This window comes from Empidonax traillii, unplaced genomic scaffold (genome assembly GCF_003031625.1).
Source record: "Empidonax traillii isolate 1590-97213 ecotype Southwest subspecies unplaced genomic scaffold, ASM303162v1 scaffold410:size520991, whole genome shotgun sequence".
NCBI lineage: Eukaryota > Metazoa > Chordata > Aves > Passeriformes > Tyrannidae > Empidonax > Empidonax traillii.
The window spans coordinates 305,454-321,814 of record NW_020955603.1 but is presented as its reverse complement, the minus strand read 5'-3'; the positions used below and the strand labels follow the sequence as shown (position 1 = coordinate 321,814).

The window sequence follows — 16,361 nt, the reverse complement described above, 5'->3', positions numbered from 1 at the left end:
AGTGCAATCTGATGTTGCTTATGAAACAATAGTATGCAGTGTACATTTAACTGAAAATTTTAAATGAAGCTTTTGTCACTAAGTTCAAGGTCATGGATCTTGTGCATTTTCAAGGAAATTCTTGTAATGGGCTAAAACCATGTTTCACCTGCAGTCCGGCTCTTCATTAGCTGATCGGAGGGATTTGCGGCATTGGCAATAAGTTCTGCTGGTTGCTGGCTGCCTGCCAAGGCAGGGCTGCTGTTCAAGGCAGCAGGTCCCTGCCTCTCGCCAGCCTGAAAGGCACTGTGCTTTCAGGAAGAATGCAGTGCAGGGCTTTCTGTCGAGTCAAAATCGACGGGCTGTCCTTGCTTTACTGAAACAACTGCGTGTTTATGGTTTTGTAGTACGTGATGTCATGAGGGTGTTGGCTTTTAGGAATTTCACTACTGAGGAAGCAGTTTGAAATGCAGGCAGAATCCTCGAGACCTTCGAATATGCACTTGGTTTGTTTTTAGTTAGCTTTGAACAAAGGGTACAGATGGATACGTACGTACATTTTTTTTTTTTTTTTTGGTAAGGAATTAACATATGGAATATAGAAGCGCTTTAAGTGGATACAATACCTGAAGGCAATGTCGAGTCAGTCTGGATTTTCAAACTCTGTTCCTCTACCAGGATATCCATTCTACCAGGTGTCATGCAGGTATATCTTGTTTTAAGTTTCATCTTTTAATGCACTTTTATATAGAGCTGTAGCATGATGCTCGTGTTAACAGATTTTTTGTTTCCATATCTTTGTTCTCTGAAAAAAAATTATGAAATTGGAGAATTAAGAAGCTGAAAATCATAAATACAGTTTTAGAATGCTTTATGTCTGACCTTATAATTAAGTTCACATTTATTGAAGGCAAATGGTTTTTATTTCTAAACGTACTAGATATTTTGAGAGGTTTTCTAACTGGAAAAATGAAGTTGTAACCTTGGAGATTTTTTTTAAGTGAGTTATGTATTCAGATATTTCAGTTATTTTTTAGGAAACAGATACCTACTGTTGAGAAATGGAAATTATACAGATTTCTAAAACATCAGTAATTTTAAGTCTTTTTGTGCATAATTAAGGTAAATAAACGAAAGTACTTACTGTCATTATGTTTTTAAGACAATTCACACAAAATGTGCACGTGTGGAAAGGTGCTAAATGCCAGTGTTGTGGTAAAGCTTAATCATTACAAGCTTCTTACTGTTTTATCTTTTTGACTCAACAGTCCTGTTCTATTAAAAATCCTTGCTGAAAGTGCTGTATAACAGTTTTCTAGTGAATGGGTTGGATTCTAACCATGAAATTACTCTTCCTGCTGTAGAAGACTGTAATATTGCATCATAATTAGAGGCAATGTGTTACAGTACTTCTGTGGCTGAAAGAGTTCAGGTTTCTGGCACACCTTAATATAGGAATGTAATCTCTGTTTATTGTGTCTAAATCTGAACTCCCTGCCTCTCATGCTGCAACAATAACAGAGGGAGGGGAAAATCTGAGTTAGGACAGGAGTTTTGTGCTATTACTCATCTTCCTGTAACACATATGAAGAGAAGGATAAGAGAATGAGTTAATTATTAACATATTCAGATCCAGAGAATGAACCTGAGAAATAAACTTCATAAACTGCAGCATAGACAGTGGTATGGGTTAGTTTTGTAAGGCTGCAGTAATAGTCACGTATGAGTAGGAACAAAAGTGGTTCTGCAGAGTGTTCTTTTAAACACTTCTTTGTTGTGTTTCTTGAAATAAATATGTGCATTTTTTATATATCTCTGTAGCACTACCAAGGCTGTCTGCCCAAAGGTACCAGTAAGGTTTTATTGCAACCAGAGTTGGCCATTTAGAGGTCAACCACAGTGATTGCTCATGGCTGTTTGTCCTTTGGCCTAACTTTGGTGGATGTTGAAGTCTAGCAGCTTTTCTCCTTCCCTCCCTCCCCTCCCTCCTTTTTTTTTTTTTTTTTTTTTTTGTGATAATAGGTCTAAATAAGCTGAAAATTAACGACAACACAAATTCAGTAAATGGTGGTGGTTGTAAAAGCCTTCTCTTCCCACCAGTGTGTTAGGTTAGTCATACACACAGCTTTTCACTGCTGCTCCTTAAGATCTGCATGACCAGAGCCACCACCCAACTCCCATTTTCCACAGTGACCTTCTCGATACAGTGAAGGTCTCGTGAGCAGGTTCCAAGTCCTCGCCTTTCTGCTGTGAAAACAGATAGATTGAAGTTCATGAACTTTTGGATCCCTGTGGCTTATCTGCATATTGGTTTTAATTCTCTCCTTTCTGTTTTTTACATTTTTAAAATAGTTCTTCAGCATTTCAATGAAGCCTGTGTTTAAGAATTTTCAGATAAGATAATTAGTTTCTGTGATATGCAACTTATTAAAATCCTGTTTTATGTATGTAAAATTGGGTGGACTTACTTCCTTTCATGACTAAGTCATTCTGACTTTGCAACTCTTTTTGTTTCACTATCTAAAAAGAGAAATTCTTTACATTGTGTTCAACCACTGGTAACTCTGTAAAATTAGTATTCCTGCAGTGGTTTTAGAGCTCATCCTCAGTGCAGAATTTTCACTCAGAATAGTAATAAACATCCATTTTTGTGTGGGGAGTAATGTACTTTACACTGACAGGACTGAATTAGGGTCTTCTTTCCACTCCAGTTGGCATATTCTGGTGAGTGAACTTCTTCCAGTAAAAGAAATAGGCAGTGGGTCTGCTGTGCATCATAATTGGATTATGATCTCTATGGGTGGGAAGGTTAGAGTACATTATGCTCAATTTGTATCTTGGCAGAGACATTAACCCAGTGTGGCTTGCGATTGGGATGGCATAGAAGTCCTGGACAAAGTTCTGGAAAAACTCTATCTTAAAGAAACTTTTTGTCTTTTTTCTTGTAGTAAAGATTAATTTTCTAGAGATCAAGTTGCCATTGGGATTTCATGGTGTTTAGAATGGATTGTGTTTTCTGTTAGCCATAAGGAGTAATAGTTTTGGAATAATATTTTTATGGAAGTGTGGTCTGAGGTATTGGTGGCAGCCTGTTCTGGAAGAGTGCACAGTTAGTGCTTTGTTCATTTATGGTTTTCTAAGGTTTGCTCAGGACATTGTTTATCTTGGAGATGACCAGGATACAGTCTCCCGACTAGGTCACTCAGGGTGGCGTGGCCTCTTGGTTGGCTGTGGATTATGGCATTGCATAAACTGGGAGTTCAATTTGGGCACTGTGTTTGTAATTAATATTGTAATTAATATTGTAACTAATTTTTTAATTTTTGGTATCCATGCAATCCACAATTGGTATTTCTTGGGAACTTTTTCATATTTGAACAGAATTAGCGGATTAATATAATTTATTTTGAGTGTGATAAAAAATACCCTATTGTTTCTCTTGTAAGGGTACAACGTCAGATCTGATCTAGACAGCAGTAGTAGAAAATGCTCCACGTGATTGCAAAACACTTCCTCGTAATATACCATCTCTGTTCTATTACAGATTTGGTATTTAATGTAATTCATCTACTTCAAGATAGGTAGCAGCAAATCTAAAATTAGTATTGGCTGTTAAACTTTACATGGTAGTCAGAGCATGCAAGTAAACCTGCCGTGTGCCACCAGAGCAGCTACAGAGGCATCAGCTGGGGAGCTTGCATTTTTTCACCTGCTTAAGGTTTTAATGTTGGGTTTTCTTTGTATGTCATATGGTGTAGAAGGAAGTCTGTTCAAAAGTCTTTGATAATGTTTGATTTTCATAAACTTAATCAGTAGAGATTAAGAACAAAGGCTGAACTCATGTCTTTTTCCCAGTAACCCTGGTATGGCAAGAGACCTTTATTGTAAGAACATTTGCTATCTCTCATTGCTTTAGGCTGCCAGACAAAAAGAGTGTGGTCTTGTGAGTATTCCTTTGGCAAAGAGAAGACATCCAGAATCCTAGCCATGTTTGATGAGGGAAGCCAGAACTTTCAGCTCCACTGGGATATTAGCAGATTGTAGCCATTTCAGAGAACAGTTTTTGTTTGCGTTAAAAATGTGTGTTCAAACCCACTGTTAAGTAGGAGAATGTTTTTTGAGTGAGAAGAGTTACATCTCTTTCCTCACATGGAGGTGTGAGATTATACAAACTCCAGCCCTGTTTCAGCCATGGGGTAATTCTTGGCATTTCTGTGATGTAGATGGAGTTTTGCTGGTGGACTGTGATAGTCTTCATAGGAAGAAGAATCATCTTGTTTCTGACAGAAGTGCATAAGGGTAAAGACAGGGGTGTTCTGCAAAGCTGAGTGATTTTACCATTTTCAGTAGTTACATTCAAAGTAGCAAAACCGTTTTTAGGGTTTATCAGGGCTGTCATAGTCCTTTGACCTAAGCAATAGCAGAACCTTCTGCATCCCTTTGTAATACCAGAATTTCTACTTATAGCAAGGTTGATGGAAACAGTGTTCACAATGAAAAATCTACTGTTCAGATTAAGACTTCCTTGGAATTGTATATGCTATTTTACCTTTTCTGTCTGCTAATAAAGAAAAGAGAAGAAAGAACTATCCAGTGAAAACTTGTGATTTTGATATGAAAACTTGTAATTTTGTGAATTTGAAATTGTATCCATGCAGTTGATTCCAAATGCAGTAATGCAAATCCCTCCCAGTCATAGCAGTATCTTAAGAAATCTATTATAACTGAAACTAGGCAGAGCTTATTTGTGGAAAGGAAAGAGATTTTGCAGCATTAAGCAGCTACTTTTCTTTTGAGGAGGGACCTGCTGCCCACTTCAAATGCTGCTCTTTTATTAGCATCCATTTCTAAAATTGAAAAAAAAAACCCACACCTGCTTTATTTTGGACAGAGGAATAAATCTTGATCACCTCTATGTGTTAGAAGACAGTGAATGCTTTTAAAGAAACAAAATTACTGAGTTTTCTTTGGAGCATAATCTGACAAGTTTGTGGCATATACTGACAAGTTTAGCTAAACTAAAATCTTTGAGAAATAACGTGCCCAGGCAAATCATAGTCAAGAATAACAAAAAATATATATAACAATATTTACTTGTTTGGTAATGTTAGTCAAAGTCCTAGGTGACTATTTAATATTGCTGTTCTGAATATTCAGCAGTATACATATGTATGACAGGGATTTAAAGTTGCGTTTTTCTTGGAATAACTAAATCAGTTGAACGAAACTTCCTGTATTTTATTTTCTTTGTTGGTTCAGAGCTATTCTCTTTCCCCTGTAGGGACAAGGAGAAAGGAGAGGGACAAGTTTTGGACAAAATGGACAAAATGTATGCAAGAACATGGTGTGCCAAATTCGAGCTGCCCTTAGAAGCTATTTCTTCATAGAATTTGATTTTTATATATGCCTACCACAGAATGTAGCTTTCATATTGGAAGAGGGAGATTGGTCTCTGCTTTTTAGAAGACTAATTCCTTCTTCAGGACTTGGGAAGAATCACTAAAGAAAGCTGGTGCTGTAGGAATATATTAAATTTAGATTTAAGTAAGAGAGGGAATGATTAAAATCTGAATAGGACAGTTTTATATATTTTATCCTCTGCAATCTTTAAAATGTGGGCAGGCTATTTTTATATTAAAATGATTTAAACATGGTGTATATAATTGCTTTATAGGTAAATGAAAAGATTGCTTTTAAGCAAAAACACCCTTTTTTTTTTTTTCAAGGGCCTCATGGTTAGAATGTCAGCAGTTATTTGGGCTTGACAGAACAAACAACACATTAAAAACCTTTCCATAATAAAAAGTAACTCATTAAGCAAGATTGAACTTGAAAAAAGAGTTTAGCTTGCAGGGAATATATCTTAAGTACAGACTGCTCTCAGAGAAGACAAAATGATAGGAAACCTGCTAAAGATGAGGCAGGTTGCAAGATCATGATCTCTAAATTTTGTCCAGAGGAATAGAAGCATGAAATGGTGAGGGATGTTGATTAAGGTGTGGGCTGGTGGTGTGGTTCCTGCATGACTTTCCTCAGTTGCTTCTTTGGAAGAATGGAGCTGGTAAGAATGCTTTTCTTACAAAATTCTTCTGAGATGGCAAGACTCTTCACTCTTCCTGATCTCCTACCTCTTGCCTCCCCCAACCCCCCTTTTCCACTCACTCTATTTTGTTCACTTTGTTTGTTTGTTTGTTTGTTTGTTTGGTTTGTTTTGTTTTAAATCTCCCTTTTTTGGTCATATCTGAGCTGGAAATGAGAAGCCTCAGCTCTGTGTGAGTCACCAGTGGATGGGCACCATCCCTCATGCAGCTCCCTGGTGATCTGCGGGCCCAGGTGTGAAGCTGCGACTGTGCTGATGCTGTCCCAGCGTTAAACTGAGCGCTTGTCAAACTGCTGGCCGTGGTGTGGTGCCGGTTTCACCTGTGTCGGGTTATTGCCTTCTTTAGGCATGTGTGTCACTTCTGGCTTTCTTATCCCAAGTCACCTGCTGGCTCCTTGGGTCTCTGTTCACATTCCGAGTGGGGTTCGGGTTACGCGTGGTGGAAAGGGCGTAATCAGATGAATGCGTGGCTGATTGCAACAATTCATTATAAATCATTCTGTCAGAAAGGAGGAAACTCTGAGGAAAAATGTGAGCATTATGATAATGTTATCTCTTAAGTGTCCTTAAAAGGAGACTGCGTGTGGTGCAAAGCAGTAGCTCTTGTGTGGACTACTTACTTTTCTAATTAATTCTAACTGAAACTTTGAATATTTCTTCTTGTTTACCTTGTACTATCTGGTATTTCAGGCTCTTATTCACAGAAATGTAATTGTAGTTCTTCTAATGACATTGATATTTTTCTGGCTGAACTAGTTACAGCAAGTTCTGTGTAGCTTTTTTCTTAACATACATTTTCTAACATATTATTCATTATAAGAAAAAAGGAAAAGGTCTAGTATAACTAGACATTCAGATGTAAAGTATTTTGTATTTTCATTATTCTGAGGATTTCAGCGTGCAGGGGCAGTTTGTTTCTTTATTTTTGGAACACCATGCAATATTTCTGTTGTTTTAGGGGTATTTGTGTACACACTTTCCAAAACAAAATTCATCTGTTGGTATGAGTATACGCTAACTTGGTTTCCTGAATGATGATTGTTCAGAATTCTGTTTGGTTCTTCACTTCTTTCAGTTACCATTTCTGCTGCATCACTTGACTAATCTACTTACGGCATTAAGTTAACAAATTATCATAGTTCTTGGTTTAGTCGTGTGCTTCCCAAGATTTACACTGTGATGCTTCTCTTAGAGCTGAAGGTGGTGAGATACCCCTTGGTTCATTTTTAAAATCCTTACAGGGATGTGTCTGGAGCTTTTCTGAGATTTACCTGATGTGTTGAGTGAGTCCAGATTATGCAGTAAAACGAAGGTGACAGAATTGCCCTGTGATGCTGTGAGTTTTTGGTCTTAATACGGTGATTTTGAAATTAAATATGGAAACTAAGTTTGAGTCTCAGAAATTGGGCCTAAAGCGAAATATTGTTCTGTCTAGTATACATAAAGGAAACACTGGCTTATAATAAATCCTGTAGTTTAAAGGATAGTTCCAGAAACAGCCCCGGTTTGTGAAGCATTTAGTTGGTAATTTGAGAAATGTAAACTAGGAATTTGTTACACTTTGGTATGGAGAAAAAAAAGTTGAAGCACTGGCAGAATACTTGTAAGGCATAAATTTGCAAGTTTCTTCTTTATGCAAATTCAAAACTTATTAAATCATAAATGATGGCATTGCAAAAGCTTAAAAGTTGTTTTTAAAACAATTAACTGTAGGAAAATTAAACCAATGTGGTGATTTATGTTGAAATTTGAATAAGTGTCTGCTAATATTTGAGTTATAACAAATTGTTAAGTATAGATAGTATCTATTCAAATCTGATGTAGGTTATATTTAGTCTCACTTTTTATGCTGTTATTTTGGCAGGTGTATGATTTATGACATTGTTAATCCAGTTTCATGAGTCCTGCAATGCATATGAAGGACATCTTCCTGCAGAAAAAGAACATAAATTTGAGCACTTGGCAAATGGATACTTATATATTCCATTTTTAGAGTTTTTGCAAAAAACCAGACTACTTCTTTCTCACATGCTGAGGAGAACCATCTTAAATTAAAGACAGTTGTCTGAAACAGACGGTGTGTCCTGTTGACGTGTAAATGCTTCTGTACACTGCTGAGATGACTGCAATGCAGATAGTGCTGATGGTGCTCTTCTTTTCAAAATTTACATCAGGTTTTCGGCTCCTGCTAGAGGTTTCATTTACTCATGACTTTGGGTAAGGAATGATCATCTGCTGAAGCAAACAATTACAGTGGAGAGGACTGTAATGGCTGAGATGATGACCTCATGTGGGGAGGGTGCCAGGGCACTACATAACCATGCTGCTTGCCTGGCAAGTCTGTCTTAGATGTGAGTTGCCCCAAGTGACAAATCAGATGACGTAGAGCTCTTTTTCAGAAACTAAGACCCATGCCATTTTCATTATTGCACTTTAGTCTCTTTCCTTGGAAACTCTTAAGCTTTGCTTGCTGTGACTCTCTTCCCTGTGCTTGCTACCTTCTCCTGAAGTGGGAGAGCATCTCTGCCATTTTCTTTTACTCTTCAAATTTCAACTGTGCCTACACTTTACTACCCCTTTCCCTAAGGTGTTGAAGACCTGTCCATTTTCCCTTTGTCTTTGCAAAGCCTCCTGTTGGAGGGCTTGTCTCTCTGCAAGGTTATTTTAACTTCCTTAGAGCTTTGTTGCACTTCCCCTCCTCTTCCTTAGTCCCATTTAAGTAATCCACATTTTACCTGCTACTTTAACGACATCATCCGTTTGAAAAATCCGTTTCTTGGCTCTCCTGTTAAACTGCATCAAGTTCAAGCTTGTCTTTCTTGCTTTAAGACATGCCATTAGCTCTGTCCCCACTCTGGTTTCTTACCAGGTTACTCCCTCTGCTTAAGTCTATTCAGATGTGGATGTGATAAAAATTACTTGGTTTATGCTGGTCTGCTGTTTACCAGGTAAGATTTGAAATTTGCCCTGCTTTATAGAATTTGCAACTCTCGGTGAGTAAGACTAAGTATTCACCCATTATTTTTCTGAAAATGTAATTGTCTGGTCTTTCTCAGCCTATTTTGGCTTTTACTGCTTTCCCTTCCCTCCTCCTGTCCCCTTTCAAGTAAAAGCTAGACTGTTTCCCTTCATTTTCCTCAGCCATTCTGTCTTTTTGCTCTTAAAGAAAATGTTGCCTGAAGGGAAGTAAAAGGCAGTCTTGGAGCATTACCCATAATTGTGAAGTCTTTTAATTGTGCCCTTGTCTTCTGTTGGGGAAGGTGAGGTTTGAGGTGATTTCACAGATCCAGAAACACTGTTCACGAAAGTTTCTCTGCTGTGAATTGTTCCCATTATTGAAAGGTCAGCATATGGGTATCGATTAGAGAAATGTATGTATATGTTGCAAATCAACTGTATTTTAATCAGAATGATTTTCATGGATGTCCACAAGGTACTTCTGTTGTTTTAACTCCAGCTTTTGCGAGCTATTCAGTAATATCTGAAGAACGGTAGGAAGTGTTGGTACAGCTTTTGGATGGGGAAAGATGCAATCAAGTTTTCATTCCGATTCCAGCTATTCATGTGGAAACCTTACGGACAGGTTTATTTTCTCCCTGCACTATGTTACCATAGATGGATAAAACGCAAAATATTTAGTATGTGGCCTGTGTCTGCTTGTTATACTAAAATCTCAGTTCTCAATTCAGAATTGTTACAATTAAAGAGAAGCAGCAGGATCTATTAATGCCTACTAAGAGTCTTTTATGTTCCCTGGCAGAAGTGTTTTTCTTTTATGGATTTATTGCTGCTGTCTGCTGGGCCTGCCTTATTTCCATGTGCTGAAAACATTAGGCAAATGTGCAGTGCATTTGCTAATGTAAACTTTTCTATTGCTCTGCACCATGGCCCTTGATTTCACTCCATTGTGCTTTCTCGCTGTATTCTTTTCTGCCCACTCTCACCCTGCTGTGTCATGATTTGCTGTATTTCAGAAGCTAAAAGCTCTTAAAGATAAGCCCCTTCTTTTTAAGCACAAGCTGTTCTGAAAATCCCAATTGCTTAAATGTCATGGTTTTACATGTTTTAAAACTAAGTTTTTGTAACAACCAAGGGATTGAACGTTTGTACTTAGTAAGTTTGCATAGTCTATTTACTGCATTGATCTGAAAGAAACTTCCTGTGCAGTTTACCAATATTGATGTATATTGAAATAGTCTTCTAAAATATTCTCTTTCCAGTTTCAGTTTAAACTTGAGTAGACTATGGTTTGTAACGTTCACAAGCATGCTTCCATAATCTCTGTTTTTGGTATTCTGACTGAATTTTTAGAGTTTGCAAGCATTACAGAGTCAGCGGCAGCATTTATTCTTTTCCACTTGAGTACTGGATGGGTCAGGGACTGCAATAAGTGTTTGGACTAAAGTTCTTTGAAGCAATACTGTTACCTAATTGTTGAGTAGTGACTGTAATGAATCCATTCTCTGCTCTGTTATTTTTAAACTACTACCTCCTCCTTGGTTGTTTTTCCAGTTGTGAGCATCCTGATGCTATGTGTTGGTCTTGACAGTTTATTCAGCTTCACCTTGCATCACATATAGCAGATTAAGCCCTGCTTGAGTGCTAGCCAGAACCTTTTTGGTGGAGTGATCATTGTTAATCTGCTGATCATTGTTAAGTGCACTGATTTAGAAGTGGAGACCTGTAAATGTTGGGACATGTGTCTCGGATCAAAGCCATATATGCTTATATGCTTCATAGAACTCTGACGAAATATTGGCAACCTCGACTGGAGCCCAGCTGGAGGCACCATGTATTGTGCAAGCAGTTATGGTTCAGGTTTAGAAATGTAGCTCAGATTATTGAATTAGTTTTTTCAAAGGAAGATACCCTTTCTAGACAGTGGGAAGAAAAACTGCTTTAGAACAGATTGATAAACTCATATGGCATGAATTGTCCCGTAACAATCTGCTGAACCTAGTTTGCTTTTTCTGGGCTGTTATACTATTGTCAACCATCTGATGCGCGGCAATATTTATCTTTAAAGCTCTGAAGTCAGAGCTATGCAAACAACAAAGGGTACTCAGTGCTAAGGCCATATTTTTGAGCTCGAAACATCATCATTTGTTTCCAAATGGCATCTATGGCTTTCTTTCAGCTTGATTTAGTCTGGATCCACAGTTGTTGTGATAGGGCTCAGGTCATGATGTGCTCATTTGCTGATATTGCTGTGGTATGTGGAGAATTCTCACATACACAGAAGCTGAGGAGGCCTTGGTGATGAAGAAAGGACAGAAAGCAGAAATGGGAGATACCCATTGGACAGAGGTGGCTTCTCAATCTTCATGTCAGACCACTGTAAAACTGCTGCATGGACATCAATTAACATTTTCACACAAAAAAACCCCCCCGTAGTTCTATTACCTTGGTCAGATGTGATGGGTAATTTATGCTTTGCCTAGGCAAAGAAGGTGTCTTCTTGCACTCTTCTGGAAAAATGCTGCTGAAGTAGTGAGAACAGAAGCAGCAGCACAAAGGGTGTTTGAACAATAGGTGAAGGTGGTTTCCCTGTGTCCTGACTATCTCTACTATCCTGCTTCCCATCCAACTTGGTCTTCCGCTGCTCTTCTGTGATTTAATTTGTTTGTTTTGATAGTGTGGTTTAGGGGTTTTTTAAGTGAAAGTGTTAATAATTTAGTCTTATTTTTGTAAGGTACAACACACTTTTGTTTTGCAAAGTCCCAGTGACCTGCAGGTATGTTTCAGAGAATGTGTTGTCTGTCTACTGCCTGTTTGGATCACTGTGTTTTGGTGTTAGCATCTGATGGATGTATGGTCACTGAATCATCACTAGGAACTCTCTTATGAAAGTGTCTTCACATTAATTCCTCAGGGATTTTGTCTGTTGTTGGATTAGTGAGGAGCAAAAGACTTTTAGCTATGATTTATTGTGAATGTAGAGCCAAAAGGACGTTTTCATGAGAAGCAACAGCTAGTGTGTCAGAATACACTTTTGAGGCAAATAATTTTGTGGTGTAAACAAATGAAGAACTTTTTTCGTTAAATATTTAAAGTTGTAAGTATACAATGTGATGTGAAATGTATGGTTTTTTCTTTTTGCTACTTTGAAGGAGGTGGTTGTAATTTTAACTTGGAACTTGGCTTGCCTTAAATTCATACCACATGCTGAAATTTTGGAACCTTTAAAATACAGTGTTCATACTTTGCTCTTAATATATTACTTACCTTTTGTGACATGTGCCCTAATGTTTGTGAATTTGGGCTTTATTAATGTTTAAGATCCTTTAGAAAAATGAGATAATGCTTGAAATAATTTCAGTAGCCTTTGGGCTGGAAATAGACACCTTGATTAATATGATTAATACTATTAGTATCTTACAGCTGTTGTTTCTGAGTCACTTCTCCTTTCTACTGGTGTTCTAATTAGTGTTTTTCTTTCTGACACAACAGAAGTTAAAGGCTTCTGTGCTTAGTACAAACTGAAGCATTTACAGTATTTGACGAATTTCCAAATATGAGAACTTTATAATTCAACAAATAAAATTGGAATTACTTATTGGCTTTTCTCACTTTAGTTTCATATTATGAGTTCATGTTGAGAGTTGATGCTGGCTTCCATTACTTCATAATTTTATCAATAAATTTTAAAATATAAGGAATCCAACATAAAAATGTTGTACAGCACACATATAATAACTAATGTAATTAGTTATTGCTAATAGATGAAGTCTCTTTCCCAGAACGGAGGAAAGCCAAAGACTGCAGTAACAGAATCGTTCTTCTTATCCCTTTTATGTATTATGTAGATGTGATATGATTGAGGTGCAAGTCAAAGTGCTAAAGATAGCCAGGAAAACGTTTGGAATGATTTAAGCTAATAATTAGGTAGCTGGCAGGATGAAAGTTTGTTCCTTTATTTTAGATGTGACTTTCAGAGATGCTTCATTTTCAGTTAATTAAGGGCAGAGTAAAACTCCATGGAGCTAAAATCACTTCTTTCTCACCTTGTGATACTGGTTAAGTTTTAAATAAAGTGGAAACAAATTTTAGTGTGAAAAGAAAAATACAGATAAAAATGAGATATTGTGTGTATAGAACTTGTTGCTTTTATTACCATTTTAATGGTTATTTCTAAAGATATAACTCTAAAATCACTGTCACACAAGATCGTTCATCTTGAATTCTAATCTTTTTTCTTTGCTGCACTAGGAAATCTTACCTGATGTTGAAGTGAAATCCACTGCACTTCAGCAGATGATGTACACTGTGGCACAAGTAACTGGCACATCTCTGTGTTTCCTCCTAATAAGCACAGCTACGAGTGATCAGCTGTAAGACAAATGGCTGGTTCTGACACTTCTTAAAAGACTTGGATTTCTCGAGTAATACTGGCAGTTGATAACAGTTGAGGCTTTTGTGATAAGTACTGATTAATGTTTCATAAAAACCTCTGTTTAGGCACTATATGTTAATAGTTCATTGTCTTTGTCAACCCAGTCTGGATTCAAGGTATTGATGTAAGTGATTCCAGTAGTTGCCCAGTGTCACAGAACCAGTTGGGTTGGAAAAGACTTCTGAGGTCATCAAGTCCAACCTGTGATGCGATAGCACCATGTCAACTAGACCATGGACTAAGTGCCACATCCAGTCTTTCCTTAAACACCTTCAGGGATGGTGACCTCACCACCTCACTGAGCAATCCATTCCAATGCCTAATCACCATGTCTATGAAGAAATTCTTCCTAGTGTCCAACCTAACCTCATCTGGTGCAGTCTGAGACTGTCCGCTTGTCCTATAATTAGTTTCTTGGGAGAGGAGGCTGACCCCCACCTGGCTACAAACCTCCTTTTCAGTCATTTGGTTCCTGTAGAAAATTTGATTTAAATTAGTGTTGGTGATAAAACCTCTACTAATTTTAGTCATTACTTCTCTGGTGTCATGGTTCAAACGAAGCAAATACAGGTCATTATCAATATAGATTTTTATTTAGTTGATTTTTCTAATCGATATACATGCCAGAATTTTTTGTGCTGATTTAGAACATTCTGCCTGTGTAACTTGCTCAGTTGTGTGAAAAAGTCTGCTGTTGTTAAATGGTGCATTTTAAAAAGGCAATAATCACTCTTGCTTGGTTATGATTTGGAACAATATCCAGAAATAAAGGGCTTTGACTCTCTATCCCTTCTTGTCCTTGCAGTAATAAGCAGTTGAACACTAACTCTTCATAAGGGCACTCCGTTTTTGTAGAAAAATGCATATGTACTTTCTGAGAATAGTCAACTCTACTTTTTGTCCTTTGCTACTTGGTTGAGTGCCTTAAGGAGTTCTGGATGACAATAAAAACTATGTCCTTGATTTAGAAAAATATGACAAACCAAACCATTGAGCTGCGTAGGAAATTAAATACTAAGATGAGAAATTTTTTATGAACTATATGTAACATCCATGAACTATTTAGCATATACTGTTCCTTTTTTTTTTTTTTTTTTTTTTTTTTTTTTTTTTTTTTTTTTTTTTTTTTTTTTTTTTTTTTTTTTTTTTTTTTTTTTTTTTTTTTTTTTTTTTTTTTTTTCCATCTATGTTCTTCTAAAGGCTTCGTGGTTTAGATCACTTCCTGTGAAAAAGTTATCTCTAGACAGATTGGAGGCTTCTGCAGTGTTTGTGAAGTACTTGGCTTCAGTGCAGTGCTTTCGGTACTATTTGTGGTATTAGGGAAAATGTATGTTTGCTTCAGATATAAATTCCTTGAACGCTCAATTTTATGCATCTTCCCAAAATTTCGAGTTTCCTGCACCCTCTCTTACTTTCAAGGGATCAGTAATTAAATCACAGTTCTCCATGTAACACTGCCTTCTCAATCATGTCAAGATCTTACTGATCACTAAGAAGTTACTGTTTCTCACCTTATTGAACCTGTTTTTATTCTCCTCATTGAACTTGAAGTTTTGCAGTATTGATCCTTTACAAGTGTCCTTCTTGAGTATTTGTTTTGGAAATCTTTCATCAGAACAGCTTTTCTAGATAAAATCCATCTTGCCTATTCAGGACATCTTGTAGTATCAGAATAAGTACATTTTCTTTGTTCCTTTGTGGTTTTCTTCTGTTGCTGTGTTTTGGTCTTTTAATTGTGGTTTGTCACATTGGTGGTAGCCTGTGCTTAAAATGTTTGTCTGCAGTTCATGTCCTGGAGAAACTGAATTCAGTCTCATTCACTGTGCCTTGCTCGTCACCTTCTTTGTTGTTGTTTTTCTTGTAAAGAGCTGTTGCTGTTTATTTCTTCTGTTTGTTTCAAGTAAGGGATGGAAAATGTCATCTGTTCATACATTCTGTGAAGTTTACACACATTTTTGTATCTGTAAATGTACATATCAGTGTATTATGGAATGGCTTTTTTTACATTCATGACTACTTAAAAATCTGCATGAATGCAACTGGTAACTTCAGATGCACAATTAAAAAATATGGGAAGAAGAATCCTAACACCTTACTGATTAAGACAGAATATATAGGTTTTGATTTATCAAAACTCATGTGCCTAGTGCTCCTGTTTGGTTGGTTTTTTTTCTCTTGTGGTGTGAACAAATGTTCTTAATATCAGAAGAAACTGTGATTTCTTTTCCTTTGCAATTTAACTACATTTGCAGTTGATTCATATCCCTTATTTGTATATTATAAAATTTCTAAGCAAAGTGATTACTCTGAAACCTATATAAATATTAGTTTTTTCCACCACTTTGAATTTTTATTTAATTTGTGTATTCTTGCATCATACGAGTTTCTTTTTTTATGTTTCCTGATGGGACATGTCATGGTGGATATAGGCCAAGAAGTCAGGTTTTTTTTTCTTTATGTGATTTAACCTGATGTTCAGTAACTCTTCACAGAAGCACACTTTTTTTGGTAGAAAAAGATGCATGTATTTTCTGACAACAGTCAACTCCAGTTTTTGCCCTTTGCTGCTTGATTGATGTTCAAAATGTACTTTAAATATTATTGTCTGATGATAGGCTATACAGCTACAAATAACAGCAAATTATGAGATTATCAAGCTGTATCCATTTGCCAGCTTGTTGAAGAAAAACACTGCTATGTGGTTATACAAATAATTGCTGTAGTGCTTTGTGGTAGCTTGGAGAAAAACTAGCTCCAAGTGCTCTGCTTTTTATCCCCTTGTGTGTTTTTATCAGGGTACTGAAAAATATTTTCTAATTGTCAGGATTGTTCATGCACACTCTGAGTAATGAATACCCCTGTCAAGGTAGGCATTTATGTTTAACAATC

At 36.8% G+C, this 16,361-nt stretch overlaps 1 protein-coding gene across 14 annotated transcripts in view; it reads left to right on the top strand.

Annotated features, from left to right (window-relative positions):
- Nucleotides 1-16,361, top strand: part of PLEKHA7 (pleckstrin homology domain containing A7) — a 155,568-nt gene that overhangs the window by 51,635 nt on the left and 87,572 nt on the right. The window contains exon 1 of one of the 14 annotated variants that reach the window (XM_027893907.1): nt 468-685. The exons of the other annotated variants lie outside the window; for them this stretch is intronic. Coding sequence (XP_027749708.1) covers nt 615-685 — 71 coding nt within the window. The 5' untranslated portion in view covers nt 468-614. Of the gene's footprint in view, nt 1-467; nt 686-16,361 lie in introns of those variants that run through there. 14 annotated transcript variants of the gene reach the window in all.